Source organism: Bombyx mori, chromosome 5 (genome assembly GCF_030269925.1).
Source record: "Bombyx mori chromosome 5, ASM3026992v2".
In the NCBI taxonomy this organism is placed as follows: domain Eukaryota; kingdom Metazoa; phylum Arthropoda; class Insecta; order Lepidoptera; family Bombycidae; genus Bombyx; species Bombyx mori.
Window position 1 is genome coordinate 11,719,922 of NC_085111.1, and position 14,781 is coordinate 11,734,702.

Below are 14,781 nucleotides of genomic sequence, written 5' to 3' on the forward strand. Positions count from 1 at the left end.
TAGGCAAAAACGATATGTGACCCATAAAATTATCAGAATTTGTGCTGAATTGCTCAAAACTTAAATACGAAAAAAAAAAAAACGAACAGTTTGCTCAATAAATTAAATTCCTTCTTCTTCTGGTGAAGAATCGGATAATCCTTAACCTCCATGCCGAACAATTTTTCACCATTTGAATACATTTCGAACCTTCTCCATAGTTCATCGAACCTCGACTGGAACAATATTACCCTGAAATGAGAACAAATCATTACCAAACTATTCATCTAATATTTATATATACGCTATGGGTAATTTCGCGCAATCAGCATTTTATATTGATTGCCTCGAGCAAAAGGTATGTTCAGAATAGTTTCGACAATTTGCTGTTGATACGTGTCTCCTATACACATATATATGTATATATTTATATAATATATATTCATATTCCTATATATTTTAATGAATTGAAACTTCATTTACAAATCAGTGTTTATCCAACTACAAATATTTATCTATGCACAAACTGAATTGGTGTCAGTTTTGTCACAAGTATACAAGTAATTTGTACGCATGTAATTTTTTTCCTATAGATCTATGGTACTAGGAAGGCTTTGGAGGAAGAGTTAGACCTAAGAAAAAATGAATGGATTGCGTGAAAGGCGAAATGTGTAAGAGGGAAGTCAACGAAGAAATGTTATATGATAGAGGAGTATGGAAGGAGAAAACATGTTGCGCCGACCCCAGGTGACTGGGAGAAGGGCAGGAGAATGATAATGAGATCTATGGTACTATGCCATTCAAATCACTCGAATCAAGCTTCAGTGAGAGGAATATATTGCCTGTAATGTGGTGTGGAGAGGTGTCTTTATTAAGAATGTATATTTGTTTACTGAATGTGAATTGTTGTCTTTTTAGTTGCGATCTTTACCTGTCACTAGCTTCTCTAGCGCTTAGTCCAGGCGTCATAGGACCGTATGCATCATAGTCAGCATCAAACTTCAAGACATCGGCCAAGAATGACGCTACACCTTCGGTCAACTCTTTTTGAAGCGGGCCTTGCATGTCCACTATTTTTTGTTGAACTTGTTGAGACTAGGATAACGATTTTTAATTTTAAAGGTTAGTATATTATACCACTAAAAATTGTATATGAATCCAATTCCTAGCACAAAAGGTGTATTTAAGCATACCGTTATTAACATATTCTGAAAAGCGTAACGCAATCCATACACCAAATCTATGTCTTCTTTGGGAATATCAATACTGAACTGTGCAAACGTGGCGTAACTTTCTTCAATTAGATCCAATTCCATGTCCATACTAAAACAACCAATTTATATTTTTAATTTTCATTCACATTGCAATGTATGGTAATTTGAAGGAGATATTCTATACCCAATAAATTCTTCTCTGATTAGTTCGAGGCACATCATAGCTAATCTGACATCGTCCAAATCTTTGATTTTCTTTCCCATAGTCTTCATGCGGTCGTTTATAAACTGCATCAATTTAATTACTCGTTCTTTGTACGCCTGACTGAGTAATTTACCCAGAATCCGTTTCCATTCCACCGATTCGACATGTAGGGCAAGCTTTATGTTATCTATATGAATGATAACAAATTACAAGTTTGCGCGCATAAAATTGAGAAAATTTGTGTCAAATAGCAAACCATTCCTAACTTATAGAATAGGGCAGTACAAGTTAAGAAATTTTAATTATTTTTCAAAGAGAAACGGCTTAACAATTGCAATTAAGTGAATAAAGTAGTTATTTAGAAACCAACTTACAACAGCAGCAGTATTATTTTTTTGTTGTATGAGCATATAGGGTTTTTGTTTGCAGAACGTGGAAGAGCTTCTCTTGATAATTATTAAATTTTATTAGTTGGTTAACTTATTTCGCGTATCAATCTTGTTTTTTATCTCTAGCGTTGTGGCATACCTATGTCTCGTTATTGGAAATTAATACAAATTAAACGCGGTCGAAACCACGTGGTTCATCATGATTAGATTTCATGGCGTTATTATGAAAACTTATTAGTATGTAATACCAAACTTTTTAACTTAAAACAATTCCGTACCCATATTAATTTCTATTGACCCAATAATGTGTCGTTCCGGTAAATTCAGCACTTCTTCAGTTTGTCCTTCATATTTTTTGAGCATATCTCTGATAATCACATTCAATGGATTGGAATCTACGAAGTCTTGGACCTGTTGTACCCTATCTTCAGCCCAAAGATACGAAAATCGGGAGTAGGTCTATAAGATTTAAATAACATGAAGTTAATTCAGCGTTTTCTTGAGTGTTGTTCGTACATATTTTATGTAATCGCAAGTAAGCCTCTTTTACGTAAGAAGGCAGAAGATTGTCTACAGAATGCATAAGCAAGCAACGCTGCTTACAGATACTTAACAAGAGTTAAACCTAATTATATACTATTATTCAACAGAACACATGCTATAATAATGACCAATGATGATAGAAAAAAAATAATCTAATAATTGCTACGGTAGTGCAATATAGTGGAGGCCTCTTTATATAAATAAGTATATCATTCTCTGGTTCCCATAGTACAGGGTATCCTTATTATTGGTCAGATGACCGTGTTATCTCTAGATGTTATTATGTTTTCATTATTAAATAACATACCTTCAACAGCTTCTCAATATCAGGCTTGTACATAAACATCATGCCTTGTAAGGCCATTACAGAACGTACGATATCTTTATGTTCGGATACCATTCGAAAATAATTTCTAATACCGGCGAGACTCGACCCTGTTTTCGAGCCTAAAATTATCAAATGATATGTATCAAATTTAGAATGTACCAATTTGTCAGCTATACTATTAGACGAGTAGTATTAGGGAACAATAGCTACTCTGAAACAAAATGTTATCCAACTTATAGAAAGCCGTTACCTGATTGCAAAACTCACCTTTTTTTCCTACCTAATCGTTGGTAGTCTAACAGGCTATTCCGACTACGGTTAGATGGGTGTGGGTAGGTATACGAGCACGGGGCTCAACCTCAGCGAATTTGCTTACACTATCCCTAGCAAAAGCACTGCTTCGCTGAATCTACCACCGGAATTGCGACTCAGTGAGCAGATGCGTTGAAAAACTCAATAGTTGTGTCCATGGGTTAGACAAAACGCATCCTTTTTTGTGACCGAAATATATAAACGTTCAGGATTGACTTTCACAGTGAAGGAATAACATCGTGTAATAAAAACCCGAAAAATTATAATTTGCGTAATTACTGGTGGCAGGACCTCTTGTGATTCCGCACGGGTAGGTACCACCGCCCTGCCTATTTCTGCCGTGAAGCAGTAATGCGTTTCGGTTTGAAGGGTGGGGCAGCCTGACTATATTGAGACCTTAGAACTCATATCTCAAGGTGGGTGGCGGCATTTACGTTGTAGATGTCTATGGGCTCCGGTTACCATTTAACACCAGGTGGGCTGTGAGCTCGTCCACCTATGTATGCAATAAAATATATACGAGTATATATATGACTGATGCCAAGGCCAGATAGTAATTGTAGAGAGAGTTGAGTAGGAAAAAGTAGATATGCATATATCGAATAAACAAACAGATTTCAATGAAGAGACAACCTTAGATGGTAGTAAAAGTACAAGATGATGAACAAAATTGTAGACACATGCGAAAGTATCTTACCGCTCACACTTCTACTCGTAGTCAACGACACTCCCCTCATTTGTTCCTTCTTGATTTGTTCCTGCTGACCCCACATGAACACGCTACGATGCGTATCCATCACGCAATTCAAAACTACCTAAACATGGATATGATAACATTAAAACGAATTACTTAGTAAAATGAAATATATTAAACCAACAACCCTAATCTGTGATGTTACGAGTATTGGAAACAAACAAGGACTCCCAGGCCCTGATTATCAAATAACTTCAGAGATCGTCGAAGGGAAAGTCGACCTACGCGGTAATGTAGCTAGGGTCACTACTTTACCAACGAAACGATAATACACAATTTGCAAAATAGCATTTAAAATATAACGCAGTAAAATGCAAATTTCATTGTAAGCACCTGAGAGAAAGCTGCCTGAATTTCTTCAAGCGCTGGTTTAATGAGTATTCTGGGAATTTGAAGGAACATCTTCGTTAGCATGAGTGGTTTTAGTTTCTTTTGTTCTTCAGGATCGGTTGTCATTGTTAAAAAGCTGAAAACAAATACATAATATTTCTACTCTCACTAAATTAGAAGTCCATTTGGACAAAGTTTACTACGGATTTTGCTATATTATTTTCAAATCATCGTTAGTGGCAAATTTTGGTATTTTCATGGGCACAGTCACACCATAAGCAATTAAGCGCTCTTGATATCGTTTGATGGTATACATATCTCTAGGAATCATCGGGAAGAGGATTCTACTTCAAAGTTTAATATTTTGTGGCGGACATTACTCTCCCCTGGAGATAGGAAGGAAACAATTTTATTGTCTTCTAAGTCAAGTGACCTCACGATTAATTTAATTGTAAATGATTACTGTCTAACACAAACTTTAACCATCAACCATAAACTGCTTAACTCAATAGCAGAATCATCTCAAGCAAATGAATAAAAAAGTCTTACTTTTTTATTTCGGGTTAGATATTTGGGTTTATTGTTTTTATACCTGGACACTGAAGCTCGCTTCCGTAATATATCAAGACTCTGCCTGGTACACTTGATGAGCGACTCCAAGCATTTCGTTGCGAAATACGCGAATAATTCATTGCATTCGTTTATAGTGGGCAATACGTCGAATCGGTCAGGATTTTCAATTTCCAAAAATGCTGAAAAACTCGGATTTTTTCTGATAGTCTGTAAATATGTCTTGTAAAAAAAGCCTTTTTAACTAAAATCAAACTTTAAATTCGACCATCGTGGTACAAGTTAAACAAATTACAAGTTTTTAGTAAATAAAGTTTATAGAAGTATCAATAAGTAAATTGATTAGATTGTACTCTTCTACCCACTTATGTTAAGGTTTCCCTCTTTAAGAACGGTTAGCTGATAGATAACTCAATTGTTGAGTTAAGCTCGCCACTTTATAACTTTTCGCAATTATTGTATCGTATTAACTGTGTGTACAATAAAGAATAAAGGAACAGAAAAGACGATATTTATTTATTTATTCTTCGGTAAATTAATTTACAGACACGTCACACTGAAAATTTTGTTTTAAACGGATGAAAAAACATACCAGCATCTTCAGGAAATACTCTTGTAGCAGAGGTAACTTGTTTTAGCGCTTTTTCTATATCTAACCTATAAAGTTATAAAATTTATAACGACCAAAAAAGTAAAAGGTTTTATTTTTATTTATTTAAGTTTGGTTTTACCAATTGTCCTTTAAATCTTGAATCTGTTTCGATGGCACACTGTCGAGAAACTTGTGTATCAATTCAATCACAGCAATCTCGGCATTCCAAGATTTCTGTTGCAATTCAATTGCTGTAAAGAGAAAAACTTTATAAAATTTTTATTCAAAATTATTACACATTACTGTAATATCAAGAATATTTTATTTATTATTATTTTAATGCATAAATTTATTGCTGTGACTTTCGATAAATTAATGAATAGATAGATTAGTTGAATCTACTCATGCGCCATCTGTCACACGTTGTTGGTACTACGACAACTATTTCACCAAGCTTTAAATCAACCATGTATAAGAGGGGCCAGTACATAGATCAAGTAACACAGTAACAAGTAACATATTCGATGACAACAGACCTAATAGTTATTTTCTTTTCAGATTGTAGATATCTTACAAGTAAATAAATTACCGATTTCATCTCGTCGTAAAAGATTCTCTTCATAAAACACCGCAGGCTCTACAGCTTGCTCAGGCAAATACACAAGCAACATTTTAGATATTGACTGCAAGATTGCATCAATTCGAGCTTCCTTCATGTCCACCACCTAGATAATTCAATAAAATAATTATTCTTCCTTTTTTTATCATTTCAACTTATGCATGTTTAGCTTGAGGATAATTTAAAAAAAATATTTTTTTCTTGTTGCTTAGGTGGGTGGACGACTCACGGCCCACCTGATGTTAAGTGGTCACCGAAGCCCATAGACACCTACAACGTAAATGCTGCCACCTACTTCGAGACGTGAGTTCTAAGGTCTCGGTTATTACAGTACAACGGCTGCCCCACCCTTCAAACCGAAACGCATTACTGCTTCACGGCAGAAATAGGCAGGGTGGTGGTGCCTACTCTCACAAGACGTCTTACCACCAGTAATTACGATCAGTACCGGTCACCGTTCTCGTCGAACCCGTCGCTTGCGACGAAGGGCTCGACGAGTAAATTAACTCTCAGACACAGCCCACTGAGTTTCTCGCCGGATCTTCTTAGTGGGTCGCGTTTCCGATCCGGTGGTAGATTCTGCGAAGCACGGCTCTTGCTAGGGTTCGTGTTAGCAACGTCATCAGGTTTGAGCCCCGTGAGCTCACCTACAAACGTTAGGGTTACGCTGAAATAGCCTCTCAAGGCTCTCACCTTAGGTAGGAAAAAAAAAAAAAATACGATTAGTAAATATTAAAGAATATACGAAATATCATCTACTTACTTCTTTGACAAACAAATCGACTTCATCGAGAATAGCTTCGATATTATCACAATACGAGGGTATTTCTAAAGAAGTCCACGTTATTGTTGACAGCCCAGGTTGGAAGGCTTTTTCTATTTTTATCAACTGTGCTCGAAGGAGCGGTAAATATAATTTCGGCATACTCCTATAATGGCAAATTGTTTATGCTGTATTTTTCTTAACAGCAGTAAAATATAAATAAGGTGGCGTGAACAAGTACTCACTTTCTAATTTGATTATTTCTCTCCACCAAGAATTTTATGCGCTCGTAATTCCCCAATATTTTTTCCTTGCAGAAAGCTACAATTTGAGCTCCTTCGGGAACACCTATTATTTCATAATTTCATAATTATATAAACAGGCAAAAACAACACAACCGACAGGCATGTGGTTTTTTTATGTTGCATAAAAAAAAACTTAACTGTTTTTACAATATATACTAGTACAATAATAACTAGACGACGACCGAGCATTGCTCGGTTTTTTTTTGTTGATAAATTGTATTTTTTTGAAATTATATTTAAATACGAATTACATATTGATAATATGATGAAATATTCAAAGATCGTTTAGGCATTTTTAAGTGGCTTCGGGTGGCTTAACAACGCCATCTGCTGAAAAGCAGTTAGTTGCTCTCAATTATGAAAAATAGTATTATTATTCGCCAATAAATGTCGGGAAGAGTCTTATAGTTGATTATCTACAAAGTTGATTATTGAAGAACACGAATAAAATAACATTTTCTGAAAATAAATTGTAGCTACATCGATTTATCGCCCCCGAAATACCCTGTATACTAAATTTTATAAAAATCGTTGGAGCCGTTTCCGAGATTCAGATTATATGTATATTATATACATATACTTGAGACCTTAGAACTTATATCTCAAGGTGGGTGGCGCAATTACGTTGTAGATGTCTATGGGCTCCAGTAACCACTTAACACCAGGTGGGCTGTTAGCTCGTCCACCCATCTAAGCAATAAAAAAAACCTGTTCACCCATGTGTACCCAATTAAACAGATAGTATCAAATTTCATCTAAACTAACAATAACAGTGATAACACAGATATTTCAGGTACGTTTGATGTGCAATGCAAACGAAAATATAAAAATATTCTTATATTCTTACGTAATCCCAATTGCCACATGTATTCAACTTCCCTTATACACTCCGGTATATAAATACTGAAATTCACAATGTACATATTCGTAGATGGATGACGTATCAGTAGGGGTGCGACTAAACCGAGTCTGACCTAAAGAAAATAAACAATAAAACAGTAAACTATCCGTTGTATCGATCGCATATTTGTATTTAGGTATATGTATTTATCTTTTACCTGACCAACATTTTCCGCCCAAGCGCTATGGTAAATTAATTCGAATTCGGTGAATACAATAGTCATAACATTATACAGTTTTATGCATCTTTGTGTATTCTGAAAAATAATAACTTGATAAATAATAATAATTGGAGATTTTATTACTTCCGTGTTGACCCGTTGGTCATCATAGTACTAAATACCGTCGGTCGGTCAGACGTTCTGCGGGGGTGTTGTAACGGATAGAGATCACCCAGTTTGCCTAGTGGCACATTCCCGTACTAAGTATTTTCTTTCTTACCTATTCTAGTAACTTCATGGTGTTATACTAGATTCACTGAGCGAGTACGTAGCTCACGGAGTCTAACCTGACGAATTTGTTAACACTAGCCCTAGCGATAAGTGCTTCGCGGAATCTACTACCGTATCCACCTTTTTTTTCCTACCTAAGCTGATAGCCTTGAGAGGCTATTTCAGCGGAACCTTAACTAGTAGGTGAGCTCACGGGGCTCAAACCTGACGACGTTGCTAACGAACCCTAGCAAGAGCCGTGCTTCGCAGAATCTACCACCGGATCGGAAACGAGACCCACTGAGAAGATTCAGTGGGCTGTGTCTGAGGGTTAATTTACTCGTCGAGCCCTTCGTCGCAAGCGACGGTTCGACGAGAACGGTGACCGGTGCTTGAGGTACCTAAAAGCACCGTTAGTGGATCGGGAGGATCCGAAATGACGTGTTTGGGGCGACGTCGACTGCTTTCCATTCTCTCCGCAGGATCGGGAATGTAGTTACCGGCGGCCACGATGAGAGGGTTCTCGTGTCGTGCCGCTTTATCGAAGTGGCGCGTATCCACCACTGTGTCTGAGGGTTAATTTTCCCGTCCAACCCTTCGTCGCAAGCGACGGTTTCGACGAGAAAGGTAACCGATGCTTGTACGGTACCTAAAAGCACCGATAGCGGATAGGGAGGAGTGCTAGGTCACTATACACGCAACCACTCTAATTACGTAAAATTTTACAGTATATTATGGGGATTTTATTTATTACACCATGTTATTCTTCCATAGTCTTTGTAAGCATCTGTTAGGTACGTATTCTTTAGAAAAATAGTCTGGAGGATTTTAACACTGGTATAATCAAGAAGTACCTACATCGATCGACTTACCCTTCAGGCCATGACGATTTAATACTACATGCTGTGTGGTTTATGAGCTGTCATAATATTGATTAATATTTGTAAATAACAAATCTCCCCGTACTTTGTTTACTATTAACATAATCTTAAAATAAAGATTATATATACCATATGTGTGATAACTTCATAATGTTTTTTGAATTCTTCCATCGGTCCTTTGATATTTTTGTTATAGAACCTTATCCACATAACCCTGCCGGCTACCGGTGGCATATTTCGAGGCAATTCCGGGTTTTCCCTGATTTCATTATACCTAGAGGAAAAACCATTCGATTTTGTTTTAGTTACCATTTTTGTCCGCAAATATTACCTTTTAAATCCCCAAATATAAAGACCAATTTTACTAAGTCATGTTCATTCGTATGACGCTACATCCAACGTAACAACGTACCTACAACTAAATTAGGTAATATAGACAGGAATTTATTTAGAAAAGATATTTATAAGCACCTGTCCCTGATTGCTTCAATTTCAGCTGTGTAATTACTAATCAAATCATAATATTGATCTTCCAAGTACAAACAATCTAATTGAAGCTTTTCAAAACGTTTCAATAGATGTAACGCTATTTCTGTGGTTGGGCATTTATTGACGCTCTGAAATAATGAACTTTGGCTTAATTTATTGCTATTTATAATGCCGAAAAGTTTTAGATGCTACATTACCGCGATCATGAAATTTTCCAGTAATAACTCTTGATTCGCAACTCCATCTTTATACACTTTGTAATCTTTATCGAAATCAGGACGTCTAAAATTTACGTTTACAATTTTAAGTATGATATAAATTGGTGAGATTCTAATAAGACTCTAACTCAGACTCTAGCTCTAATTTACTACCTATGGTCCAAGGCATCATATGTTTTTGTGGAAATAGCTTTGAATAGTTTGTTGAAATTTGTAGCGTATTCTTCAATACCTTCCAGTGTGGTCTTATTCAAAACATAATAGGTGATGTAGTTTTGGAAAAGATCCATTATCTGAAATGAAAATTATTGCACCTAGGCTTTAATTGATCATCATCAATTTAATTGATCATCATTCATCCCAGTTGATTAATGTCTAATTAATCATCTTCATTTCATCAAATAAATTTAAATAAGAACATGACCTAAAGATTTTAGTACCGGGTCATAATCCCTAGGACCGAAAAGTTTACGAATGACCGCGCTCTAAAAGCACAATGACAATGACCGCACAATGGGCGGGCGTCTCATATAGCGGACGGACATCCTGTTGAAGTCGCGGGAATTAACTGGATTACAGTCAGGGTATAGCCGATCATTGTTACGAACTTAGCGAAAGGCCTAGATCCGGCAGTGGGTGTTTGTGGGCTGATGCCGATTATAAGAAAAAATAAATCATGTTGCATGTCTCTCACCTTTAATAATCGTTTTCGAAATGTTTCGAATTTTCCAAATATATACATTTCAGAGCAATCGAATGGACGTTCGTCTGCCGCTGCTATCATTTCTTTTTGCGTTTCCATATAACATTCTCGATAAAACCCATATAAATCAAGGCATAACTTAAAACCGAAAAATGTTTATGTAATCGTTTACATTAAATCGTTTGGTGATTTTGTTTGATGAGAATGTTATAGTACATTGTGCACCATGGGAGAAAAATAGGACATTTCCTCCCGCTTGTAAACGTGGCAAACACGCGGGATGAGATGTCCTACTTTTTTTCCCGCGGTGCACAATGTACTATTTTCTCCTACCAGGCCGAAAGTTCGTGGAGTACCGAACCGGGGTCCAGGGGCGAAGCCCTGGCAGGGGTAGGGGGGACGGAGGCCCCCCCCCCATACTCATAAAAAAAAACCATTTATAATAACCGGCAAACTTCTTGAGCATTTGTTGACGTAGTGGGGGTAAGTTTGCGCATGGTACACTCACGTGCAAAAACATTACTTACTCTGCGTCATAATGCTATTAAATTATTAAAATCAACATATGTATTTATTTATATATTTATTAGAACATCAACAAAACATATAGGTTAATAATTGTAATAATTTAATCTTGGGGTAAAATAGATATTCCTTCTATTAAGTCAAAACTAGAGCTGTTGCCAGGTCTTGGTTCAGTTGAAGCGAAGTTGGTATTTGTAATTTTTTTTTCGTTATCATAATCTTGACCATCATCATCATCACTGTTTTCATCACCCGAGTCGCTATCATCGTGATGAGTCGACATAGGGCTCATCTGCGTAGTTTACAACTCGGTCGATTCGGTCTTCTTTTTTGTCTATAATTAATTATTTTTTGAAGATATTCGATTCGTAGTAATCGAATGTTACTTTTTTCATTTACCAGCTTCCGATTATTTTCTGTTCTTTTTTTCCATCTGAAGCCTAGCTCTTTCATAATTCGTCGTAAGCTTCATTCCGAGCCATTAAAATGTATATCTTCTTTAAAATTTTCGAAGCCTTTCTACGGTACGGAGTTTCGCTGCTTGTTATGTAGTTATTATGATTACATTTTTTTATTACAGATTGAACGAAACTATCCATTCCGGTAACTTTCTTCTTCCCTGATCTTTTCTTACCCGGAGTCCGCAACACGGCGAGCAAGCCAGAGCCTTTAGCTTCGTTAATAATGCACCTAACAGTACTCACTGATGTTTTTGTTGCTTCCGAAGTCTGTTTTAATTTTTCCATATCATTCTTCCCCTGTTTTATAATGAAGCAATATACGTCGTACACAAATTTTCTACCCTTTCTTTTAAGTACTACACCAGTTTGTCACGGCATAGTGTATGTTTTATAAAAAATCAACAAACACTCAACAAATAGCAATGGCAACAAAGTCCACAAGCAATTATAACAAATAACTTAACGATTAATAACGATAGACTTTCCACTGTACGCAAGCGTACTTTTGGGAGCAAGCGGAATGAAGGCGCGGTGCGGGACGCAAGGTTCGACTGATCTACCAATAACGCGCTCGATACGATTTCCCCTGCCGTCGCGCCTCACCCTCACCACCAAAGTGATCTAAAATTCGGTTCTGCGCAGTCAAGGTCATTTGCTCAAGATGTTTGCCGGTTACTATACCTGTTTTTTAATTTTTAAATAAACTACTACTAATTGAATAAGAACTGTTTGACGAACTCATCTTTGTTTAATACTTCACTATTAAATTTTATTGACTTTTGTTTATTTCACTTTTACACTAAACACAATATTGCAAATTACCTGAGCACAACAATGGCGGAGAATTTTAGGTGCGTGAGAGCAGACGTAGACACTAACGCGCATGCGCACTTGTCAGTACCCAGGGAGGAAAATTTACACTTTCTTCCCTGTACAGCGGGAGGAAAACCGAACTTTCGGCGTAGTTAGGAGAAAAAAATCATTAACACCTTACTGGTTACAGTGACGATCTAGATATCAGTAACAAAACATAACCTAGCTCTATAAATATTATTCTAAGTGCCAATGCGCATATTATTATAATTGAATACGGTAGGATCAAATGAATTAAATGAACAATGGCTTTTGGTGAAAACACAATAGACCTAGAACATAAGGTAAACACCGAGTATAAACAACTTCCCTATTATTATTACTTAAACTTAAATTTCAAATGGCGAATAACGAGTCAGTTCTTAGGCTATGAAATCAGCAATTTAAATCTACATCTACACTAATATTATAAAGAGGAAAGATTTGTTTGTTTGTTTGTATTGAACAGGCTCCGAAACTACGGAATTGATTTGAAAAATTATTTCACTATTTCAAAGCTACACTATTCCCGAGTGACATAGGATATAATATTTTTTGAAAAAAATTAGGTATCCTTACTAAAATTCCAATAATGTAACCTAAGGTGTAAAAAAATTACCAAAAATATTCTTTACATCGCGGGCCCTGCAAAAGCTATTGATGATAGAATAAAAAAAAGTACTACGACTTTGTGGAACACATAATTATTTGCAAAAAGTGTCGGTACAGCATATGTCTAACTATTATAGTTATGCCGCAATAAGTGATCTTTTATTTAAAAAAATAAAACGACGTCAAATATCGTTGAAATTTTTGTTAAAGACCCGAGCGAAGCCGAAGCGGGCCGCTTGTGTTAAATATTATTGTTGTTGTATTATTATTTTTGACAATGAATTAGTGTTTAATACTGTATGATCATTGAATACTATTTTAATGCTATTTTAATTCAGTTTTATATATTTATGTATGTAAAAACCTTGGCTTTTTCAATGAAATTCAATTTATCTTGGTTCCATATAGTTTTCTTTCCGCCATTGGTTAGATATTCCATGCACATGTTAAGTATCTGATTCGTAACTTTAACAAGCAGGGTAGAGATTTGTTTAGTCGTATTGTAATATCTAGATGTCGCAAAAACCATTCGGACCGTGTACAGCAAGCCCGGTATGTACTGCTGCATTGACTTTGGATCACATCTATAAGCAAGAAATCATTAGCGGATCCTTTTTTTGATAGCTTTTTTTTACCTGGTTTAAAGACACTATTGTAAACACGAGGTGAAAATCACAATCGGCAATCGACCATTAATTACAAAATAATGAAGTTACAACTGGTTTCAAATAAATTACAGGGATAATTTAATAGTGAAAATTAATGATCAATCATTTAAATCACTAAATTGATCTAATCATTCTAAAATCAGCTAAACGACGAACACGTGCGGGGCGAGTGAGGGAAAGCTCTCCTCACTACGCAGAAACCCGCCGCCGCCGAGCAGGGGGTCGGGACCGGGGTCGTATCCGTGACCTGGCCCCCTAAGAGCTAGGGGTCCCACCCGTTTTGTGCGGGGAGGGACCCAGACGAGGGGTGGCGTGCTCTGCACGCTCACCCGCAATAGGAAGCCGGGTGATGGTAGACCGCGTTCCCCCGACCGCTCTGGGGGAAGGTGTAACGCGGCGCCATCAAAGCGGGCTCTCGGCCCGCTGAACGAGGGAACCGGTGGTCGTTTCGCTGGCGGCCACCGGTCCGGCGTCCGTGGGACGGTGGGATGGATGTAATGTGCTCTGCGTCAACCCTGTCCCGCCGTTTCAATAGCCCCGACTGGGCTCTGGCCCGGTCCGAGGTAGGGCGCCGGTTGTGAGCGGCAGGAGTTTTTAGTGAGGTTCAACTCCCACATACCCCACCTGCCGCGCGGGTGGGGATCCGGCGATTTTCTCCTGTGGAAAAAAAAAAAAAAAAAAAAAAAAACGACGAACACGTGAATGATAAATGACTAGCTAGTCGTAAATTTTGGCCTCGAATGACGTCACACAGGCTGTGTGACATTTACAATTCAGAGTTGACCAAGTGCATTAGAATAGCAACCATCGATCAGTGCAAATCGGAATACATTGTTTGCTTTATAGCAGAAACAGGCTAGGTAAAAGTTTGATTGTATGTATGCGATTTAGGTGCCAGAGCAGACTTTTAGTCAAAGGAAAACATATCACCAAAATATAGTGTCTAAAACGAAAGGCGTCCATGAAATACCTGTAAAGTGGTTCACAGTACTTTTCCAAAGCATATAAATATTTAACATTGTCTGAAGCTTCATTGTAATAGTCCGTTACTTGATTATCTAAGAGCCTCCATTTCTGTAAGACATCAAAATGACGAGATTACTAACCCAACTCAGCCTTTATTCTAGCTTATTTTTTT

At 37.0% G+C, this 14,781-nt stretch overlaps 1 protein-coding gene across 4 annotated transcripts in view; it reads right to left on the reverse strand.

Annotated features, from left to right (window-relative positions):
- Positions 1 to 14,781, reverse strand: part of LOC101738267 (dynein axonemal heavy chain 8) — a 62,583-nt gene that overhangs the window by 43,952 nt on the left and 3,850 nt on the right. For all 4 annotated transcript variants that reach the window (XM_038011166.2, XM_062668716.1, XM_038011169.2 and 1 more), the window contains 23 exons: positions 14,614 to 14,717; positions 13,340 to 13,559; positions 10,517 to 10,663; positions 9,976 to 10,115; positions 9,802 to 9,886; positions 9,587 to 9,732; positions 9,245 to 9,389; positions 7,962 to 8,060; positions 7,751 to 7,877; positions 6,844 to 6,946; positions 6,599 to 6,764; positions 5,806 to 5,941; positions 5,356 to 5,467; positions 5,217 to 5,281; positions 4,647 to 4,806; positions 4,058 to 4,190; positions 3,668 to 3,785; positions 2,638 to 2,777; positions 2,066 to 2,246; positions 1,378 to 1,585; positions 1,173 to 1,302; positions 911 to 1,074; positions 88 to 231 (listed from right to left, as the gene is read on the reverse strand). In XM_038011166.2, coding sequence (XP_037867094.1) covers positions 88 to 231; positions 911 to 1,074; positions 1,173 to 1,302; positions 1,378 to 1,585; positions 2,066 to 2,246; positions 2,638 to 2,777; positions 3,668 to 3,785; positions 4,058 to 4,190; positions 4,647 to 4,806; positions 5,217 to 5,281; positions 5,356 to 5,467; positions 5,806 to 5,941; positions 6,599 to 6,764; positions 6,844 to 6,946; positions 7,751 to 7,877; positions 7,962 to 8,060; positions 9,245 to 9,389; positions 9,587 to 9,732; positions 9,802 to 9,886; positions 9,976 to 10,115; positions 10,517 to 10,663; positions 13,340 to 13,559; positions 14,614 to 14,717 — 3,173 coding nt within the window. The remainder of the gene's footprint in view (positions 1 to 87; positions 232 to 910; positions 1,075 to 1,172; positions 1,303 to 1,377; positions 1,586 to 2,065; positions 2,247 to 2,637; positions 2,778 to 3,667; positions 3,786 to 4,057; positions 4,191 to 4,646; positions 4,807 to 5,216; positions 5,282 to 5,355; positions 5,468 to 5,805; positions 5,942 to 6,598; positions 6,765 to 6,843; positions 6,947 to 7,750; positions 7,878 to 7,961; positions 8,061 to 9,244; positions 9,390 to 9,586; positions 9,733 to 9,801; positions 9,887 to 9,975; positions 10,116 to 10,516; positions 10,664 to 13,339; positions 13,560 to 14,613; positions 14,718 to 14,781) is intronic.